The sequence below is a fragment of the Kryptolebias marmoratus genome, linkage group LG20 (assembly GCF_001649575.2).
Source record: "Kryptolebias marmoratus isolate JLee-2015 linkage group LG20, ASM164957v2, whole genome shotgun sequence".
In the NCBI taxonomy this organism is placed as follows: Eukaryota; Metazoa; Chordata; class Actinopteri; order Cyprinodontiformes; family Rivulidae; genus Kryptolebias; species Kryptolebias marmoratus.
This window is the reverse complement of record NC_051449.1, coordinates 10,058,325-10,074,819: the sequence shown is the minus strand read 5'-3', so window position 1 is coordinate 10,074,819 and position 16,495 is coordinate 10,058,325. Positions and strand designations below refer to the sequence as shown.

General features: G+C 40.4%; 1 protein-coding gene across 3 annotated transcripts in view; it reads left to right on the top strand.

Moving 5' to 3' along the window:
- The window catches only part of LOC108239648 (phosphatase and actin regulator 1), a 50,062-nt gene that overhangs the window by 23,201 nt on the left and 10,366 nt on the right, over positions 1-16,495 (top strand). The window contains exons 1-8 of one of the 3 annotated variants that reach the window (XM_017422494.3): positions 1,904-2,135; positions 2,288-2,573; positions 4,997-5,161; positions 12,364-12,444; positions 13,078-13,281; positions 13,655-13,982; positions 14,913-15,112; positions 16,108-16,264. In XM_017422494.3, coding sequence (XP_017277983.1) covers positions 2,426-2,573; positions 4,997-5,161; positions 12,364-12,444; positions 13,078-13,281; positions 13,655-13,982; positions 14,913-15,112; positions 16,108-16,264 — 1,283 coding nt within the window. In that variant the 5' untranslated portion in view covers positions 1,904-2,135; positions 2,288-2,425. Of the gene's footprint in view, positions 1-1,903; positions 2,574-4,996; positions 5,162-12,363; positions 12,445-13,077; positions 13,282-13,654; positions 13,983-14,912; positions 15,113-16,107; positions 16,265-16,495 lie in introns of those variants that run through there. The other 2 variants (XM_017422493.3, XM_017422495.3) reach the window with 2 other exon arrangements.

Here is a 16,495-nt window from a genome sequence, read left to right as displayed (position 1 = left end):
CCCTCCAAGCCCATAATCAGTCATTGCTCTGCAGGATATGTGTTTGGATTTGCCCCGAGGTTCCTTATCCTTTCCATTATTAACAACTCATTAACAGACCATTAATATTAGCAATTAGCCCCCAAACTTTAGGGATCAAACAAGTGGGTATTTAAAATTTATGAGGAAAATAAAAGAATATTTAAAGTCTTTTTAGGCCAATTGTTATACTTTTAAGCATTGTGCTGTTCTATTACAGATATAAGTGTCTTTATTGTCTTTCTTAGGTTTTAAATGTTTGAACTTTCCTGAAATTATGACAGAACATAAAAAAACACTACTATGGCTGAGCAGTTATTTGCATATCAGTAGCAGGATGTCAGTGTTGCTTGGTGGCCCAGAGGTGCAACACACAATATCACAGGCTAAAACACAACAATGGCCCAGTGTGGTATCTTGCAGGGGTAGCATGAGCGCGTACGATAAACTTATGTCATTTGAGCCCTAAATGGGTTCTCTATGGCTTATTTGTGTGCTCTGAAAGAGGAGAAATAGTTATGTGCACGTCACAGGTAAAAGTGTTGGGTTGAAGAAAGGCCCATAGACTTGTTTGTGTCCTTATCTGCACAAACCTGATTTACTGGCAATGTTTTGCTCCAAACTGGATCTTTGTCAGGTCAATTTGTGGAGTGGAGTGGGCACTCTTCTGTGTTGTGCAGCGCTTCTCATCCTGCTGAGAAGGTGTCACAAAAAAGACCGTACAGGTAAATCTAGGAACAGAACGCAGACGTTGAAACCAGAAGGGGATCAGCTTCCCTGTCGGCTGGTTCCAGTACACATTTTTAGTCCCACAGCTTCCATGTTAACAAACAAGACATTGGTTTAAGAAATAAAATCACTTCTCAGATATTGTTTTTTTAGGTGCAGACTCGTGTTGATTCATGTAGTTCTCATATTCAAATATTAATGTTCCTGACACATGTAGCTGTGATGAGTTATTTCATCCCCAAAAGAACGCCATGACTGTATGTGGGCGAGTAGCTGGGACTTAAAGCCCCACTTTGCAAGAAGCTGGTTCCAAAAATGTAACATGGCAGCTTTCCAAACACTGTGCTAGCTTCAATTCCTAACAATGAGAGAAGACGGGGAGACCAGGTCTATTAGTATATGTCCATGGCAGAGTTGTCCAATCCTGGTCCTGTAGGGTCACTGCCAGGCATGTTTTAGTTGTTACCTGCTCTTCAGCAGGTCTTCAGGTTCTGCAGAAGCCTCAGTCATTCAAATCAGGTTTGTCACAGCAGGGAAACATGTAAAACATGCAGGATAGTGGCCCTCCAGGACCAGGATTGGACACCACTGATCCGTGGTCACACTCAGCTGTGGAAGAAGGAGAAGGAGGAGGCGGTATAGGCTCACCTCTGACAAAGGGACTTGTGCTCAAGAGAGGCAGAACCTCACCTGTCATCATGAAAAGTAAAAAAGAAATTTCAATATATAAACATAAAAAGAATCTTAACAAAAATGGTTTTTCATTTGTATGTTAGCTTAAATAAAATTCAATTCCAGTGATTTTAAATTCTTTTTACAATCAAATTTGCCATCTATTCTCTGTTCAAACAAGGGGGATATTATTAACTTATACCAGATAGTGTAGGGTGCAGTTAAATGTGAACCCCCGCCCCCATGGAGGGGCTCGCCCAAGGCCCCATTCATGCTAGAACCGCCGCTGTAGATATGAACGCCTTGATTACACAACATGTAGATTTTCATCAGAATCCCTGTTTATGCGCTCTGTGAGATCAGCACGTGTTAAGCTGTAAATTCAATCGTGCTAACAAAAACCAAGAAACCCCAGAAGTGTTTGTGACGTGGTGCAGCTTGCTCCAAAGAACAGGGTTAAACCTGGATGCAACTTTTCCTCCGTCCACGCAGAATATGAGAGGAGCGCGCCGAGCAGCCAATCAGAGCGCGGCTCCGCTAATCGTGGATTAGCTACAACCGACTGCGGTCCACAGCTCCACGCAGGAGGGAGAGACAGGCGCTGCCATTCACCACTCAGCCTCTCATTTATTATTAGCTGCCTTGGATCTATCAGCTGCGCTTTTTCCACCCCCCTGCAGCCGCAACCTAACAGGCTGCGCATCTTCGGATCTCAGGTAAAAAGGTGCTGGAATCCAGCAGAGCTTTGACAGAATGATGGCCCTGTGGTAACATCGACGCTCCGTTTTTTTTTAATTCCTACATATCCATTTTATACTATCATAATTTTTTTTTCCGCGTCCACCACCCTGCCGTCATCATGTTCAAGACTGTGAACTACCCGGCGGTGGATCCTGCGCCCACCATCATCCACGGCGCCTGGCTCTCCAGCACGGGCTGCCGAGAGAACGCGCCCGTGGCCGTGGAGAAGCCCAAGACGAAGAAGGCGTTCAGCCTGGTCCGAATCATGTCTCTGGGTAGCCACAGGAAGGGCCCCGGCCACAATCTGCAGCACAACAACAACAACAGCATGCCTTTCACGATCCACTGCCAGATCGGCAAAGAAATCAAGCACATTTGCAGCAACTGCAGCCGCGGGAACGACACGCAGGACGGTGAGTATTATGGGCTTGTGTGCGCGTGTGGTTGCGCCCATGTTTTTTTTTTTTTTTTTTTCTAATGCAGCACCCAGGATTGGCTCTGTTTGGAGGTGGATGTGCCTCCAGGCTCCATATCATGGTGACATTATGAGCAGATCAGTCAGATACCTTGTCTTTCTTGGAGTTATATCTCAATTTGCACCTTTTTGTTATTTTATTATGCAAATAAAAATGATGCACTGTTGCTGAAACTGCTTCCAGCTGGATGGGAACTCTCCCCCCACCAGCACTTTGCATTTTATTTACCTGTGCAGTCCATGTCTTTTGCAGTCTGTCTGTACAAAGCCACTTCAAATTCAGTGTCATTACATCATTACTCAGCCATCTTGCAAACAAGTGTTTTTAATTAAAACCAGCCACATTGTACCAAGCCAGGGAGAAGGCAACATGATGGGATAGAAAATGCCAGTGGAGGACATTCAAAATGGGTTTTTCTTTTACTCTGCAGCTTCTTTCCTCATCAGCCAGAATTTTGTACAGAATTTCAAATGAAATTGCATAATCAGATGGGCTACTTTAGTTATAGAGTGTGCTTCCGCGTTCTCTGCGTCTAATTGCTTCAGTGATTGATTAGTTAGTATTGAACACAGAAATTGTACGTTCATGGACCTCTTGGGTGTTCACTAAACAGATTTGACGGTCCTTGGATCAATTGAAACCACTTTTAAAAAAACCCTGTCCTTCTAAACTTTTAATATATGTCACAGCAATCCAGTATTCAAGGAGGTATTTGAGATTCCAGGCCACTGTTCAGGTTATTAGAGTTGCTAAAACTGATTGCCGTTATTGTCCCAGTGTGACAAACTGCCATGATGCTACTCTGCTGAGAGTCGTTTCCTGTCTTTACATAACCTCTAGACCTCTACTGAAGGAATTTGATTCTCAGCTTGATTTATGCAGTGCTGACTGTAGGGTTATTTATAGAATGGTGCGCTGGGAAGATTGCATTCAAGTAATTATCTGCAGGGCATAATGTCTGCACTGCATTAGTGTCACATTATTCATCCTGCTGTCTTTTTTTTCTTCAGGGAGGGAGGCCGTCATGTTAAGTGATTGTATCTGTGTTGGCAAATATTGTGAATGGGGACTGTGTGTGTTTGTGTGTGTGCGCGCGTGTGTTTGCCTTAGCGAGTTAGGGGCCATCTGATCCTGGGTGGTGACAAAGATAACAGATATGAGCCGCTGCTCTAGAGGTCACTTTTTACATCCAGATCCTTGACTTTTAACATTTGTCTTTTCTTTTCTGTTCAGTTTTTATGAATACATTTAATAAAATTAACAATCTCGCATTCCTTGAAGGAATTTTTATTGTCTGCCACCTTTTTAGATTAAGATCATCTTATGCTGACTAATGCGAGAGTTGAAGCTATTTCGGTCAAACCTTGAAAATAACTTTATGCTCCATTTCATGCAATATTTAAAGAATGTCATGCTCGGAGTACGTGTTGGGAACGACTTTCAGCCGCTGTTGCTTCAATCTTTAGCTCAATATCTGTAAGAATTTACTGAGTTAATACCATTTTTGTGTTTGCTAATGTTGATTGGCTGTTGTGGCCATTTTGAGTTGGATTGACTCCTAAGTTTAATCACTTTTAGAGGTCCATCCAGTAATTACTTTTTGAAAGTTTCATCAAAATCTGGCCATGTGTTCATGACATATTGTGCTAACAGACTAACAAAGTTGAATTCAAATAGTTAATGCTCACATTTTAAGATCATCTGCAATCTATTAATGCTCAGAATATGTGTTGAGGATCAATCTCAGCTACTATCACAACAAATTGTATGCCAATATCTGTGAAAGTAACTGAGTTATGTCAGGTCAGTGGCAGCCATCTTGATTTGGGTTCGCTCAACTTGAGTTTGGTGTTTTGTTTGGTAAATGGAGTAGTTTGTAGCCTTTTGCAACTGCATCCCTTTCCTCATGTAGCAGTTTGCACTGGGACAAATTTTTGTGCGCTCTTTGCTTTTGATCTCAGACGATGCTTTAAAGTCAAAAGGCTGGGCTTTGTGAATATTTCATGAAGCGTGGGAAGATTTCTCTTTAATGAGGTGTTAATCAGTCTGTTTAGTGTATTTTGGCAAGACGCTCCGGCAGCAGCCTCGTACTGTTTAAACTCCAAGCGCATTCTGCATAATGCTATCTGACATGCAGGTTTGTTTATGCTCTTGGTTCGGTCTCATCCAGTTTGCTGCAGATTTCTGGACACCACTTGGCACGGATTCATGCTGCTGGGATCTTTGGAGAGCCAAAATGTGCTGCTTTCACTGCTGATTCTCCTGTATAACAGTTTGCAAGAATATCACCTCCTCTTCTTCCTCACCCTAATAGACCCTTCTTTTATTGTTTTTGTTTTTGTTTGCTTGTTTTCTAACAGCTGAAGAAGTAGATAGGCTGGCAGCCATGCGCTCCGAGTCTGGGGTTTCTGGCACCCACACGCCACCCATCCGTCACAGGAGCAAGTTTGCTACTCTGGGGCGACTCCTCAAACCCTGGAAATGGAGAAAGAAGAAGAGCGAGAAGTTCAAGCAGACCTCTGCTGGTAAGTGACAGTTTTCTTTCTTTATTTAATTATTTTGGCGTGAATGCAAAAACAAAAAAATGTGTGTTGTGGGAGATGTATTTGGAGAGTCATAATGTGGTCTTATATGGCTTGGACTAGGAATGCCCCAATCAAGATTTTTTGTCTCTGATACCATTATGAGTAATTGGGGGAAAAAGAGGATCACTAAAAACAAGTCTTAATATGATACTTACAGGTATTTACAGCACAGGTTTGCAGATTAAATACCACAGGTACGCTAAAATGATTAAAAAAAACAATTTGAAATCAGTGGCATCTTGTGCTTCACACCTCATAGCTCTATACTGCAGTAAAAAAAAAAAGTTGGCTTAATTTTTTCCTTAAGTTGTGTTTTTATTCTTACAAAGAAAAGGAAANGGGGGGGGGGTGAGAAAAGCTGGGTGATTGCAAACTTTCCTTATACATCCCAGGAAGCCAGGGCAGGCTTGGGACATACTTTGGCTTCAACAGCAACAAAAACCTAGTGATGGATTGTGCATCCAGAGCAATAAATTCAGTTACAACTGAAGCAGTGCATGTGTGGAGAGATGGCAAAGAAAAAAAGAAATTGTTCCAAAGCTTAGTATTAGCTTTAGCTTACGTTTCAGCGACCCTCTGCCATCTTGTGTCATGCTTTTAAAATATTTTTATACCTCGGACATGTTGGCACATTGCATCACAACAGCTACCATATTATGGCTGCCGTACTGCTGCATGGCTGATGAAAAAAACTATGGACAGTAGTTCAACAAGAAAGACTGGGAGTAGAATTTGGCAGCTACTCTGATACCAATCAGTTAAAAATGCCTTGACTAGTACTTTTATCTAATAATTGGATTGGGGCATTTCTAGTTTGGATAGTCTTGCAATCTGGATCTTTCCCTGATCTTTCCATGCTTATGTTTCCGATTTATTTCTATGTGAGTAACATGAGACAACATTACACTCACAAATAGTCATTGTCTACTCATATAAGCATGTTTTCATCACGTTGATAGACCTTCTGACTCTAAGAAAGGTCTCTCTGGAGCACTGTGGCGTTGAAGTGACCATAACATAGATCGTTATTAAAACACTTCAGGCCCCTCCAGTGCAACAGGTACAGCTGGATGATACGAAGAAAACACAAAGTTAAATTACTGTTGATCATTGTGGTGATGATATAATTTGTAATAAATCTACATTTTTCTTACGGATTCTGTTATCACAACACACTCAATACTCTCCATGTGCTTTAGCATTTTGGCCTCTTATTGAAACTGGTTGTGGGCACTTAAGGAATTGAAGGTTGCCAAATGTAGTACTGATTGTCTATTATGCCTACAGTTTATTGCAATCCTTTGCAACACTGATGTTGAAATGCTGATAATTTTTTGATATCTTGTAGCCCTAGTAATCAGTTTAACAACCTGTGAATCACTTTATATCATGTTTTGGGGCTCGTTAGAATTTGTTGCTCTTTCAGCCCACTGTTGACAGGGGCAGAAGAAGGACATGGTGTCGCCACACGTGCCTGTGTTCATTTTTGATGGCTGACACATCTTGAACTCGTCTGGACTGGAGGAGGCAGTTTGTCAGACTCCGTGTCCCAGGCTGGAAGCAAAATTCTTGCCTTTGCAGAGGATGAGCAATTAACTCGAAATCCAGCCTGAACAGGACATGATGTTCTGGTTTGGTAATGTAAAATTAACAGTTCGCCCTAAAGCGAGCTCGCCGAGTGGCTCAGTCGCTGTCTCTAATTTGAATGTGCTCTCTGACAATTCTGACTGTAATGTCTTGCTGTTTTTACTTATCAGAAGCGGTCAACATATAATAGTGTAATCTTTGGTTTATTCTACCTTTTCAGCTAAGGTTTAGCTCTAGTTTGTGTTTGAATTGCAGTGTTTTTGTTGCAGCTTCAGTCGCTTGATTCGTTCAAGTCATCACAGTACAGAATATACTTGATAAAACCCATCGTGAAGTTGCTGTGAATCCTCATTGGCACATTTTTTTGTATCCTCCATGATAACAGCATCCCCCTTTTGTGGTGAAGGACAATAATCAAGAGCTGAGCAACAAAAGATGCTTTTTTTCCTGGTTGTTAATACACAGTGGAGTTGAGTGAAATGGCTCTTTTCATTGCGTTTGTCATCCACTTGTTTTGTTTTCAGAATGCTGCCTTCTCCAAATATTGCATTGTTTCAATAAATCCTTTTGAAAAAGCAGATGATGACCAGCTGTATTTAACTGTCGCCTCAAAGCTGTATTTCTGTTGTTTTAAGTTGCAAATGGTCTCCTGAGCAAAAGCTCAAAAGCTCAGGCAGACACTTTAACCACTCGCCGTGTTGCTGTGGTTTAGGCAGCACAATGCTCTGTCACATCCATTTTCACATGAAGCATGAAGCCAACTTTTAAAGCTCCAAATGTAGGTTGGAGGCCTGCGCCTCTGCAGAAAGCGGTGCCAGTGCAGTGAATTCAAATGGCAGACAGTGGTGCAGATACTGTGAACCCTTCTGGTTGGAGTCAGCACAATTCAAGATGGCCACCATAGCCAACTGACCTTGGAGAACACAAAATTTGCTATTACTTATTCAGTTTTACAGATAACGGGCTAAAAATTGGTGTGGTAGTAGCTGATAGTCATTCATAACACATACTAGATCATTTAAAATCACAAGATATCCCATGAGATTAGGCATAATACTATTTTTAACTCTCAACATAAGATGATCATAGTCTAAAACACTGGCATGATGGGTGGTGGGCGATCTGCATTCCTTCAAAGAATGCTTGACCTTGAGATTTATGTTGGCTTTTTTGATCACCTATCAGTTTGTTCCTTAAACATTTATTGTGTTGTTGTATTTTACTTGAAACTCTCCTAACATCAGTTTACTTTTCACAACTTGAGCTCCTTTTATTTTCGGCTTGAATGCACTTTTTGTTTTTGCAAAACCAAACTGTTGATTATGTGCGCTGCATCAGTAGGGAGCAGAGCAGCCACTGGGTATGCAGATGTTGTTATGGATAATTGGACGTTAAGCACTATAGAGGATTACTGATGTGGTATAATAGTAATCAGATGAATTCCAGCTCTGAGGGGTTGCACTCTCACCTTAGGGAAGCTAAAGAGAGGTCCTCGCAGTTGCGTGTTTTTTATCACGCTGTCTTACGGCATTTTGTAAATTTTCACAGCGGGTGTATCAGGAGGAGATCTGAGTTGGGCATTTGGTATTCTGATGTTATCTTGGTGTCTATTTTTAATCCAATTACACACCTCCTATTAAACGTCAGTCATCTAAAGGCTGTTTTCTTGTTGATCACTAATAAACTCTTTGATATAAATGTCATGTTTCTTTCATGTTAACGGATCATAAACCTTTTTCATAAAGAAAAACATGTCCGGTCACATGCCTGACATGTCCTTCTTTAGGTGTCAAACCTTGAGCTCACATTGATAGAAGTCCATAAAAGTTTTAATGCATTTTTTTTTTTTTTTGAGTCAGAGAATTTTCTCTGTAAAAGGCTTACTTTGAGCTACTCAGCCTCGGGGCTAGTAGAATGTGTTCTGACTAACTGGGTCACTTCACAGTGGAATATCCTTCATTTTTTAATTTTTTATTTCTAAAAACTCATAGGATAGTCTTCTCAGATCGACAGAGGATGAGTTGGATATTACAGTTGCATTATTACACTTTTAGCTGAGTCTTTTTTTGAGGTTGGAGACTTGGAACATGGACACCTTGTGGGCCTCTCACTTCAAACTTGCTTTAGAGGACATTGAACTCACTGTACAGACTTAACCAACATAGTCAGTAGTTAGTTTACCAATTTCTTCTTTATTGCCCTCTACCAAAGGAAAAGGGGTGTTTGTCTGTATGTGTCTCTCTGTCATCAAAATATCTCATAAATCATTTATTTAAATGAAACTTAAAACTGCCGTAACTCTAAACATAAGATGGTCTCGGTCTAAAACTCTGCCATGAAAAGCGGTGGGTGATATGCATTCCTCCAAAGAATGCTAGGCCTTTAATTGATTCCATGAATGCACTTTGCCTCTCGTTCAGCTCTGAAGACACAATATTCTCATTAAAGCTTTTGAGTTAATGGTATTGCATAAGTGAGCACTTCCCGTGGCATGGCAGTTATGTCATAAAGCCTTGAATAATTATTTTTCGTTTTGAATAAAATGGCAGTGTAATCCCTGAGCACATTATGGCACCATCTGCCAGTCCTGGTGTTAGGTTTTTGGGGTTTTTTTGCCCTGGGTGAACCATTCCAGCAAAGGGCTGGTGTTGATAGGTTTTTGGAGATTTTAACAAGATCACCGTAAGTCAGATTAGGCATGTCAAATCATTAAAGCTTATTTTTGAGCAAGAATTTGGCATCATACTAAACAGTTTCACTGAAGAATCTGAATGCAAGGCAATTAATGACATCAAACAGAGCTTATAAATTTACAGCAAACATATGAGCTGTCTTGTATGTCACCTGTTGTACATTCCTCAACAAATCAAAGTATTGGCAGAGGAGAGTTAAAGGCTTTTAGGAATGAAAGTAAAGGTTGACCACACTGATACGCCACAGGTGTGAGGTTTTACTGCCTGCAGTGCTTTGGTAAAAGGGTTTAATGAAGTTGTTGCGAGCACAGCCAGCCAGAAAAATACTGCTGTGTTTGATTCTGGGTCAACTCTTTGATAACTCTGTGTACTATCCCCTTGATATACATGACCTGATGTTGAATTAGTTTTGCCTCGTGAGGGGGAAAATAAAAAAATAAAAAAACTTTTGATGTGGCTGCCAGCAGAAATGTCCCTAAATAGCATATATATTTGGATTTTTGTAATTCACATTTAACTTTTTCCTGGGCTTCCAGGGCTGGTGACTTTTTTCGTTTGACGTTTTGATGATATTTTGCTTGATTTTCAAACATGGTAAGCATAAAGTTTTACCCTATTTTTAACTTGAATGCTGTAATATTTAAATTATTGCTCTAGAATCCTGTCAGTCTGACTTATGTAGGTGTTTTTTGTTTTCGTGTGTCTGTGCTTTTTAACTTTGGATTCATAGCCCAGGGCTTTAAAATCTCCAGTGCAAAGCGCAAAACTGGCCAAGATTGCTCCAGATCTGGTTGGAAGGTGAATTAACATCGACTACATCACCCTCTGAAAGAGCAGGGAGTGTTAGGACTCTTGGATCACGAAGCACAGATGGCAGAAGCTGTGCTGCAGAGGCCTGGTGGGAGTCTTCTGTGCTCGAGTGTTGTTACACGTCCTCGTTTCTCTTTCCTCGCTGGCTAGCTGGTTTCTGTGTGCCTGTTTAGGTTTTTAAATAACTAACGTGATTGTTGGCTGCTTTCATTCAGCCAGCTGGTGGGACGAGTGCCTCAACTTTTGAAGCCTAAAAATAGAAACAAGCGGCCGCTGTGGGGCATTTGATCTTGTGCATAATGTATTACTACAAGAAGTTTAGCTGGAGCATCTTTTCATCTTTTCCTAAACAGAACCTATTTTTCTTATTATTTTAGCTGACAGTCTCTTGTCTATTGTCATGGCAAAATGTATGATATGTTAACACCTATTTTATTTTTTTATTGTCAGTATAAATCAAATGCACACTAAAAAATATCACAGCATGTAAAACATCAGTTAGGAATTACTCTATAAGGTAAAATGACCTTTGAACAAATGATTGAGGTGTTGCAACAAAAATGTGAAAAATTTGCCTCTTTTTTTGTTGCAGAAATGGATGGGTTTTTCCTCTTTCGTTGCACCGCTCCTGACTATTTGCAGACAGACATCCTTTTAAAGAAACACATACTCTTGTCGATTTTTGTACGGCCTTAGGTTTCATTACTTGTCGTGTTTTAATGCTCTAATATTTTAAATTAATTTCTGTTAAACCCACATAGAAATTGTCTGTTCCTTGAGATGCACACGAGGAAACAAAGCAGAGTGCTGTTATGCAGGTGAATAGAGAGCATAGCCTGCAACTCTGAATTTATTTTTGAAGGATTTTTTTTTTCTTGCTTGTGGATTATTGATGGCAGAGCCTCTGCATACTCCTTGCATGTGATGGTGGAAACTGTAAATACCTCCATGGTTTGAACAGAATGATGCATATAGGAACATGTGAACACACAAACCCTGTGTGCCAACATGTTTTCCAAGTAGAAATGTGTAACATTTCTCGCTGTGTTGGTCATCTCAGCTACAGTCTGCTCAGACTATATTGATGTTGTGATATATACCATCATTTCATTGAGCTCTGCTGGTCAGGTCAGATCTATTTTTCTGTCTGCCAGGCTCTTTAAAAGCTCTGTAAAAGCATATTGTGTTACTATGACAACCAGTAACTATGAGCCTCTGTTCTAGCATCTTTCAACTTTCAGCACATCTAATAAAATAATGTGTCATTTTCCTTTTAAAGGTTTTTTCTTTTTTTCAAAAATCCTTTTTTAGGTTTGTTTCCCATCTTCATTGTACCATCACAGATATTAAACCTCAAAGGTTGATATTCTTAGCTTTCTGGCACTCGCCACTCTTGTCGAGTATTTTATACTGTATTTTATAATGTTTTATTTAGTTGTTTTTAGCTTTTTATGGTGTTTTAAAAAAGGTCTGAAAGTGACAAATCCCTACATCTACAACAGAGTTATTTTACTCCAAAAATCATCCACACAGAAAACAACCTAAAATGCTGTAGTAACTATGCCAGGGATGTATGTGGAGCTGTAACGCTGCTGCAAAAATACGTTAAAAAAACAACAACCCAGAAACAAAGCGTGGTGCATGCACATAAAGGTTGCATGCTGGGTGCAAAATGTAAACCCAAAAAGAAGAAGAAGAAGAAGAATAAAAAGGTACCTCCAGGTGTTGGTTAGATTAGAGATCGGGCTAAGACATCATTGTTTTTAAATATCTGTCTACAAGCATTTCTCTGGAACCATTTTGGTGGTTTCCTTGTACATGCAATGCTAAAACTATATAATATAAAAAATACAAACTTATGCATATTCAGTAAACAATATTCCAGTGTGACGGCCCCATATTGATCTACCTATGAAACATTTTTGCTACCAGTTGTAAAAAAGCAGGACATTTTAATATTATTAAACCAGTCACACCTCAGTAAATCTGGATATAAACAATGAACTGACTGAGGTTATTAAATAATCTTTTTTTTATTATTTACACCCCCAGCTTTGGAGAGGAAGATGTCACTGCGGCAGAGCAGAGATGAGCTCATCAAGAGAGGGGTGCTGAAGGAGATCTTTGAAAAAGGTGAGCCGATACCTCTCATGGTTAGGCTTTGTTTCAACAAAGCTGGAAGCTATCCCTGCTTTAAATAGAAATGGTAGTGCATGGAATTTCAAGGTCTAATTATTTATCTTCCCTTATATCAGTTGTCTCTGAAGTTCATTTTTCAAGATTTGACACAGTGCAGTTAGAGATAATCTTTCATCGAAGGGACTTTTCCAGCATTTTGTAAGTGTATATTTGAGCAGTTTTTTTGCCTCAGGGCGTCAAAGAAAAAAGAGAAGCTGGCACTTGCTGAAATGTGGAGAGACAAGATAAGAAAACCTGCAGTCTTTTTGCTTTATTTAATAGTGTTACAAATTAAGTAAAATTTAATACGGTAGATGCTGGACAGTTTTTTTTGATTTTCAAGAGTGAGACTAAGAATGATTTACAATCAGGCACTTTTTGAAGAACAAGGCTGAAAATTAAGAGTTTTCAGTGAATTCTGTCCACCTTCAACTCTACTACTGTTTTACAACCTGCTGTGTAGTGAATAAAATGCCCAAACTGTCCAAAAGCCTCCCTGAATCACCTAAAACTTTGTGTAAATCAAGTACTCTTGTGCAGTCATGTGTATTTCTGAGGTTTAATTTTTGTCCCCTCCATCGGTTTTAGCAACCGTTGAATTCCGATCCTCAATGGATGGCGGCGTCTGCACTCAGGAGCCCTCTGTTAAGACATCTATGGTCTTATCCACCAAGAAATCTGTCACTTTTCCGAGTGACCATCAGGATACTCCGGCCAAGCCACCACTTTATCACAAACAGCCACCTGCTCTGCCTCCAAAACCTTTCTCAAGGATCCCAAACCACAGCACAGGCAAGTTATTTTCTTTTCTTTTTTTTCTTTTTTTTAGTATTTACAGGATCAGCTGCATACTTCCTCATTATCTCAGTTTGACATAGGCAGTTCACGAGCTGCGACTGCTTGCTCCTAATACTGTACCTGCATCGCCACACGTGCTCATAGGATTAGTCTTAATAAACCCCCCTGTGGTCAGCTCAGCTGGCCTCTGTGTCATTATCAATCTGTCAGCATCGGGAACAGGCATTACCCTGGACTAATTCTCACCTCTCCACATTGACATCTGAGCCACGCCTGGTCATTGATGAGCTTGTATTTTTCCATTTGCAGTGGCAGGCTCCAGTAAAAGGAAATTATTCATTTTCTCCCCTGTTATTGTTTTCTCAAGATTCTTGCCATCCTGTGAAGTTGCCCTGCATGCCCGGTGGAAAGCACTCTCCACCGCTGCCTCCCAAGAAAGTGATGATTTGTGTGCCTCCAGGGGGGCTGGACTCCTCCCCGTCGCCGTCCCCGAACCCCCTCAACACGCTTCCACCAAAGTGCGGCCCTCCGCCTCACCACAGCACACTGCTGCCCTCTCAGATCAGCGGGTTGTCCGGGTTTCATCAAAACCACGGTCACCCACTCCAGCTTCAGTACGGCAGCCTGCACGCCCCCAGCCGCATCATCGAGGAGCTCAATAAAACCCTGGCGCTCTCCATGCAGAGGTTTGAAAGGTCAGCGTTACATTCACAGACACTTGTCCGCCAAATGTTCTTGCAAAAATGACATAAATACGACTTATTACTTCAGAAAAGTCTTGTCGTTCAGCGTACAGCAGTGTTCATGTGGCAACTGACTTTCAAAATATTTTATTCTTATTATTGAGGTCGCATCCTGCCAGCTCTGTTGCGCTGCTGCACAGGTCTAAATCGGCACACTGCCTCACAGAGCAGCATGGCCTAATTTTGTTTGAGTAAATGTGTGTATGTGTGGGCATGGAGTGGGCATCCCTCCAGCAGTTGGACTGATATAACATGACCAGCTGCTCTTGACAAGAGCTGAGTTTTCTTCATGTTTGGAGAAAAGGGACACGGTAGTAGATTGGACATTATGTAACCTCTTACATTAGGATCCCTTTTTCAACCAAAGCCATTTGGGCAGGGATAAGGAAGTAATGCTCCTGTCAGAGCTTACAATTAGTCTGAAAGCTTGGACTGGTTGTATAACAGTGGCTCATAATAAAAAGCTTCAACTGGACTGTTAAAAATCATTACTGGTGAACCTGTGTTATCACAAACATGAAGCTTATTCTTTTTACACTGTTTTGAATGTTGCAGGCTTGATAATCTGGTACTTCTTTGTTGTGCAGAGATTTGCAGGGGATTGCGTAGGACCGCACTAATTATGTTTAGTTTCCTTTTAGGCTGTCTTATTCATGTGGAGTTACACAAAACATTTCTCCTTCCTTTATGCCTGGATTAACAACCTTCTAAGCTATCGTCACGTATTGTAGCAGAATCCTGTTTTATGTTTTAAAACACTTTCAGATCCTGGATTGAGAAGATTTTCTGGGCTTATTTTTATCAATAAACCACTTTGCAAAAAATAAATAAAGCAAAAATAAATTTAACCAACATCATGGCAATTTTCTCCCCGTTCTGTAGCTCTGCGTTGCTCGGAAGCGTTCAGTGTGCTCCCCTTGAAAGAAGAGAAGTGCCCTCCGTGATAATCGACTACGAGGATGACAAGGAGAACATGCCCAATGAGTCCGACTACGAAGATCTGCCCAGCATGTATAAGGATGAGGAGGATGACGCGGACGATGATGAGTATGATGATGAAGATGATGACTCTTTATTTACAAGTGAGTGGCAGTGAGCACTGAGGAAAGAAAGACAAAAAAATACAAAAATCATCCAAAAAAAGCAAACAAAACAACCAAACAATCATTTAAAAGGTATTCATTTTGTCATCACAGTTGAGGAATGTTACCATGCATTATGCAGTTAAGAAAATTATATGTGCGTATGTTTGTTTTTCTGACGATTAGTAAAGTATTTCATGAACCATTGGACTTATATTATTAAAACTCTCAAAAAGTCATCCCTGATTCAAGACTGCCGCCACAGATAGTCAACCTTAGCAAAAACAATATTTGGCTATATTTCAGTCAGTTTTACAGATACTGAGCAATAATTTGGCATGGTAGTAGTTTATAGTCATCCCCATCATATTATTTGAACAAATTGCATAATTTTATTTCTTTAAAACTTTGACACCAACTGTTGGAGGTAACCCTATCTGTTAGCAAACTACCTTCTGAACCACTGGACAGATTTTAATGAAACTCTTAAACTAATAATTGGATGTTATTCTACAACTGATTAACTTTAGGATTTTAATAAAACTTTTCGAAAGTAATTAGTAGATGGACCTCCTACAAGTGATTTAACATTTGAAGTCTATCCAGTTTAAGTTGGCCACCATAGCTTAACAACCTCAGGAAAAAAAGCAAAAATGGCAAACTTTTGAGCTAAAATCTGATGTGGTAGCAGTTGAAATTCATCTCCAGCACATAACTGTGAAGACTAACAGTGTTTAAACCTTTGGCATGCTAGGTGGCAGGCGAAATACATTCTTTTTTTTAATTCATTTATTTTTGTCTTGGTGACCTAATTTATTGAGGCTTTGGAATGATTTGTGCTCCTCCTTATATTTTTTGTGTCACAAAACTTTTTGTCCATGTAAAGAATGAGCACATTCCACACCAAAGTTGTCCCTTTAATCAGTCAGAATGTGTCAGCTTTTTTAGGCTTTTTAAAGCTCCTCAGAGGTTTTGATCAAGTTGTTTTGTTTTAGGTTCCTTGGCTAAGAAGGTGCTACGAAAAGACTCGCTGGCCATCAAGCTGAGTAACCGTCCGTCCAAACGAGAGCTGGAGGAGAAAAACATCCTGCCCATGCAGACAGATGAGGAGAGGCTGGAGTCAAGGCAGCAAATAGGCACCAAACTCACGAGGTGAGACGTATGCGCAACCTGAATACATTCACATGCGCAGTTCCTGTGCTGAGAGGTTTCAGAGAACCCAATTGATGTTGCTGTAATCAGCTTTAAAAAAAGAAAAAAACAGTTGATGGAGAAACTGAACCAAGCATCTTGTTTCCTGTTGGGTTGATAAAACCGTGGCTTGCTCCAAAGCGGATGTTTCTTTTTTTAATTTCTTCTTTATCCTTTCTTTTTCCCTTTCCT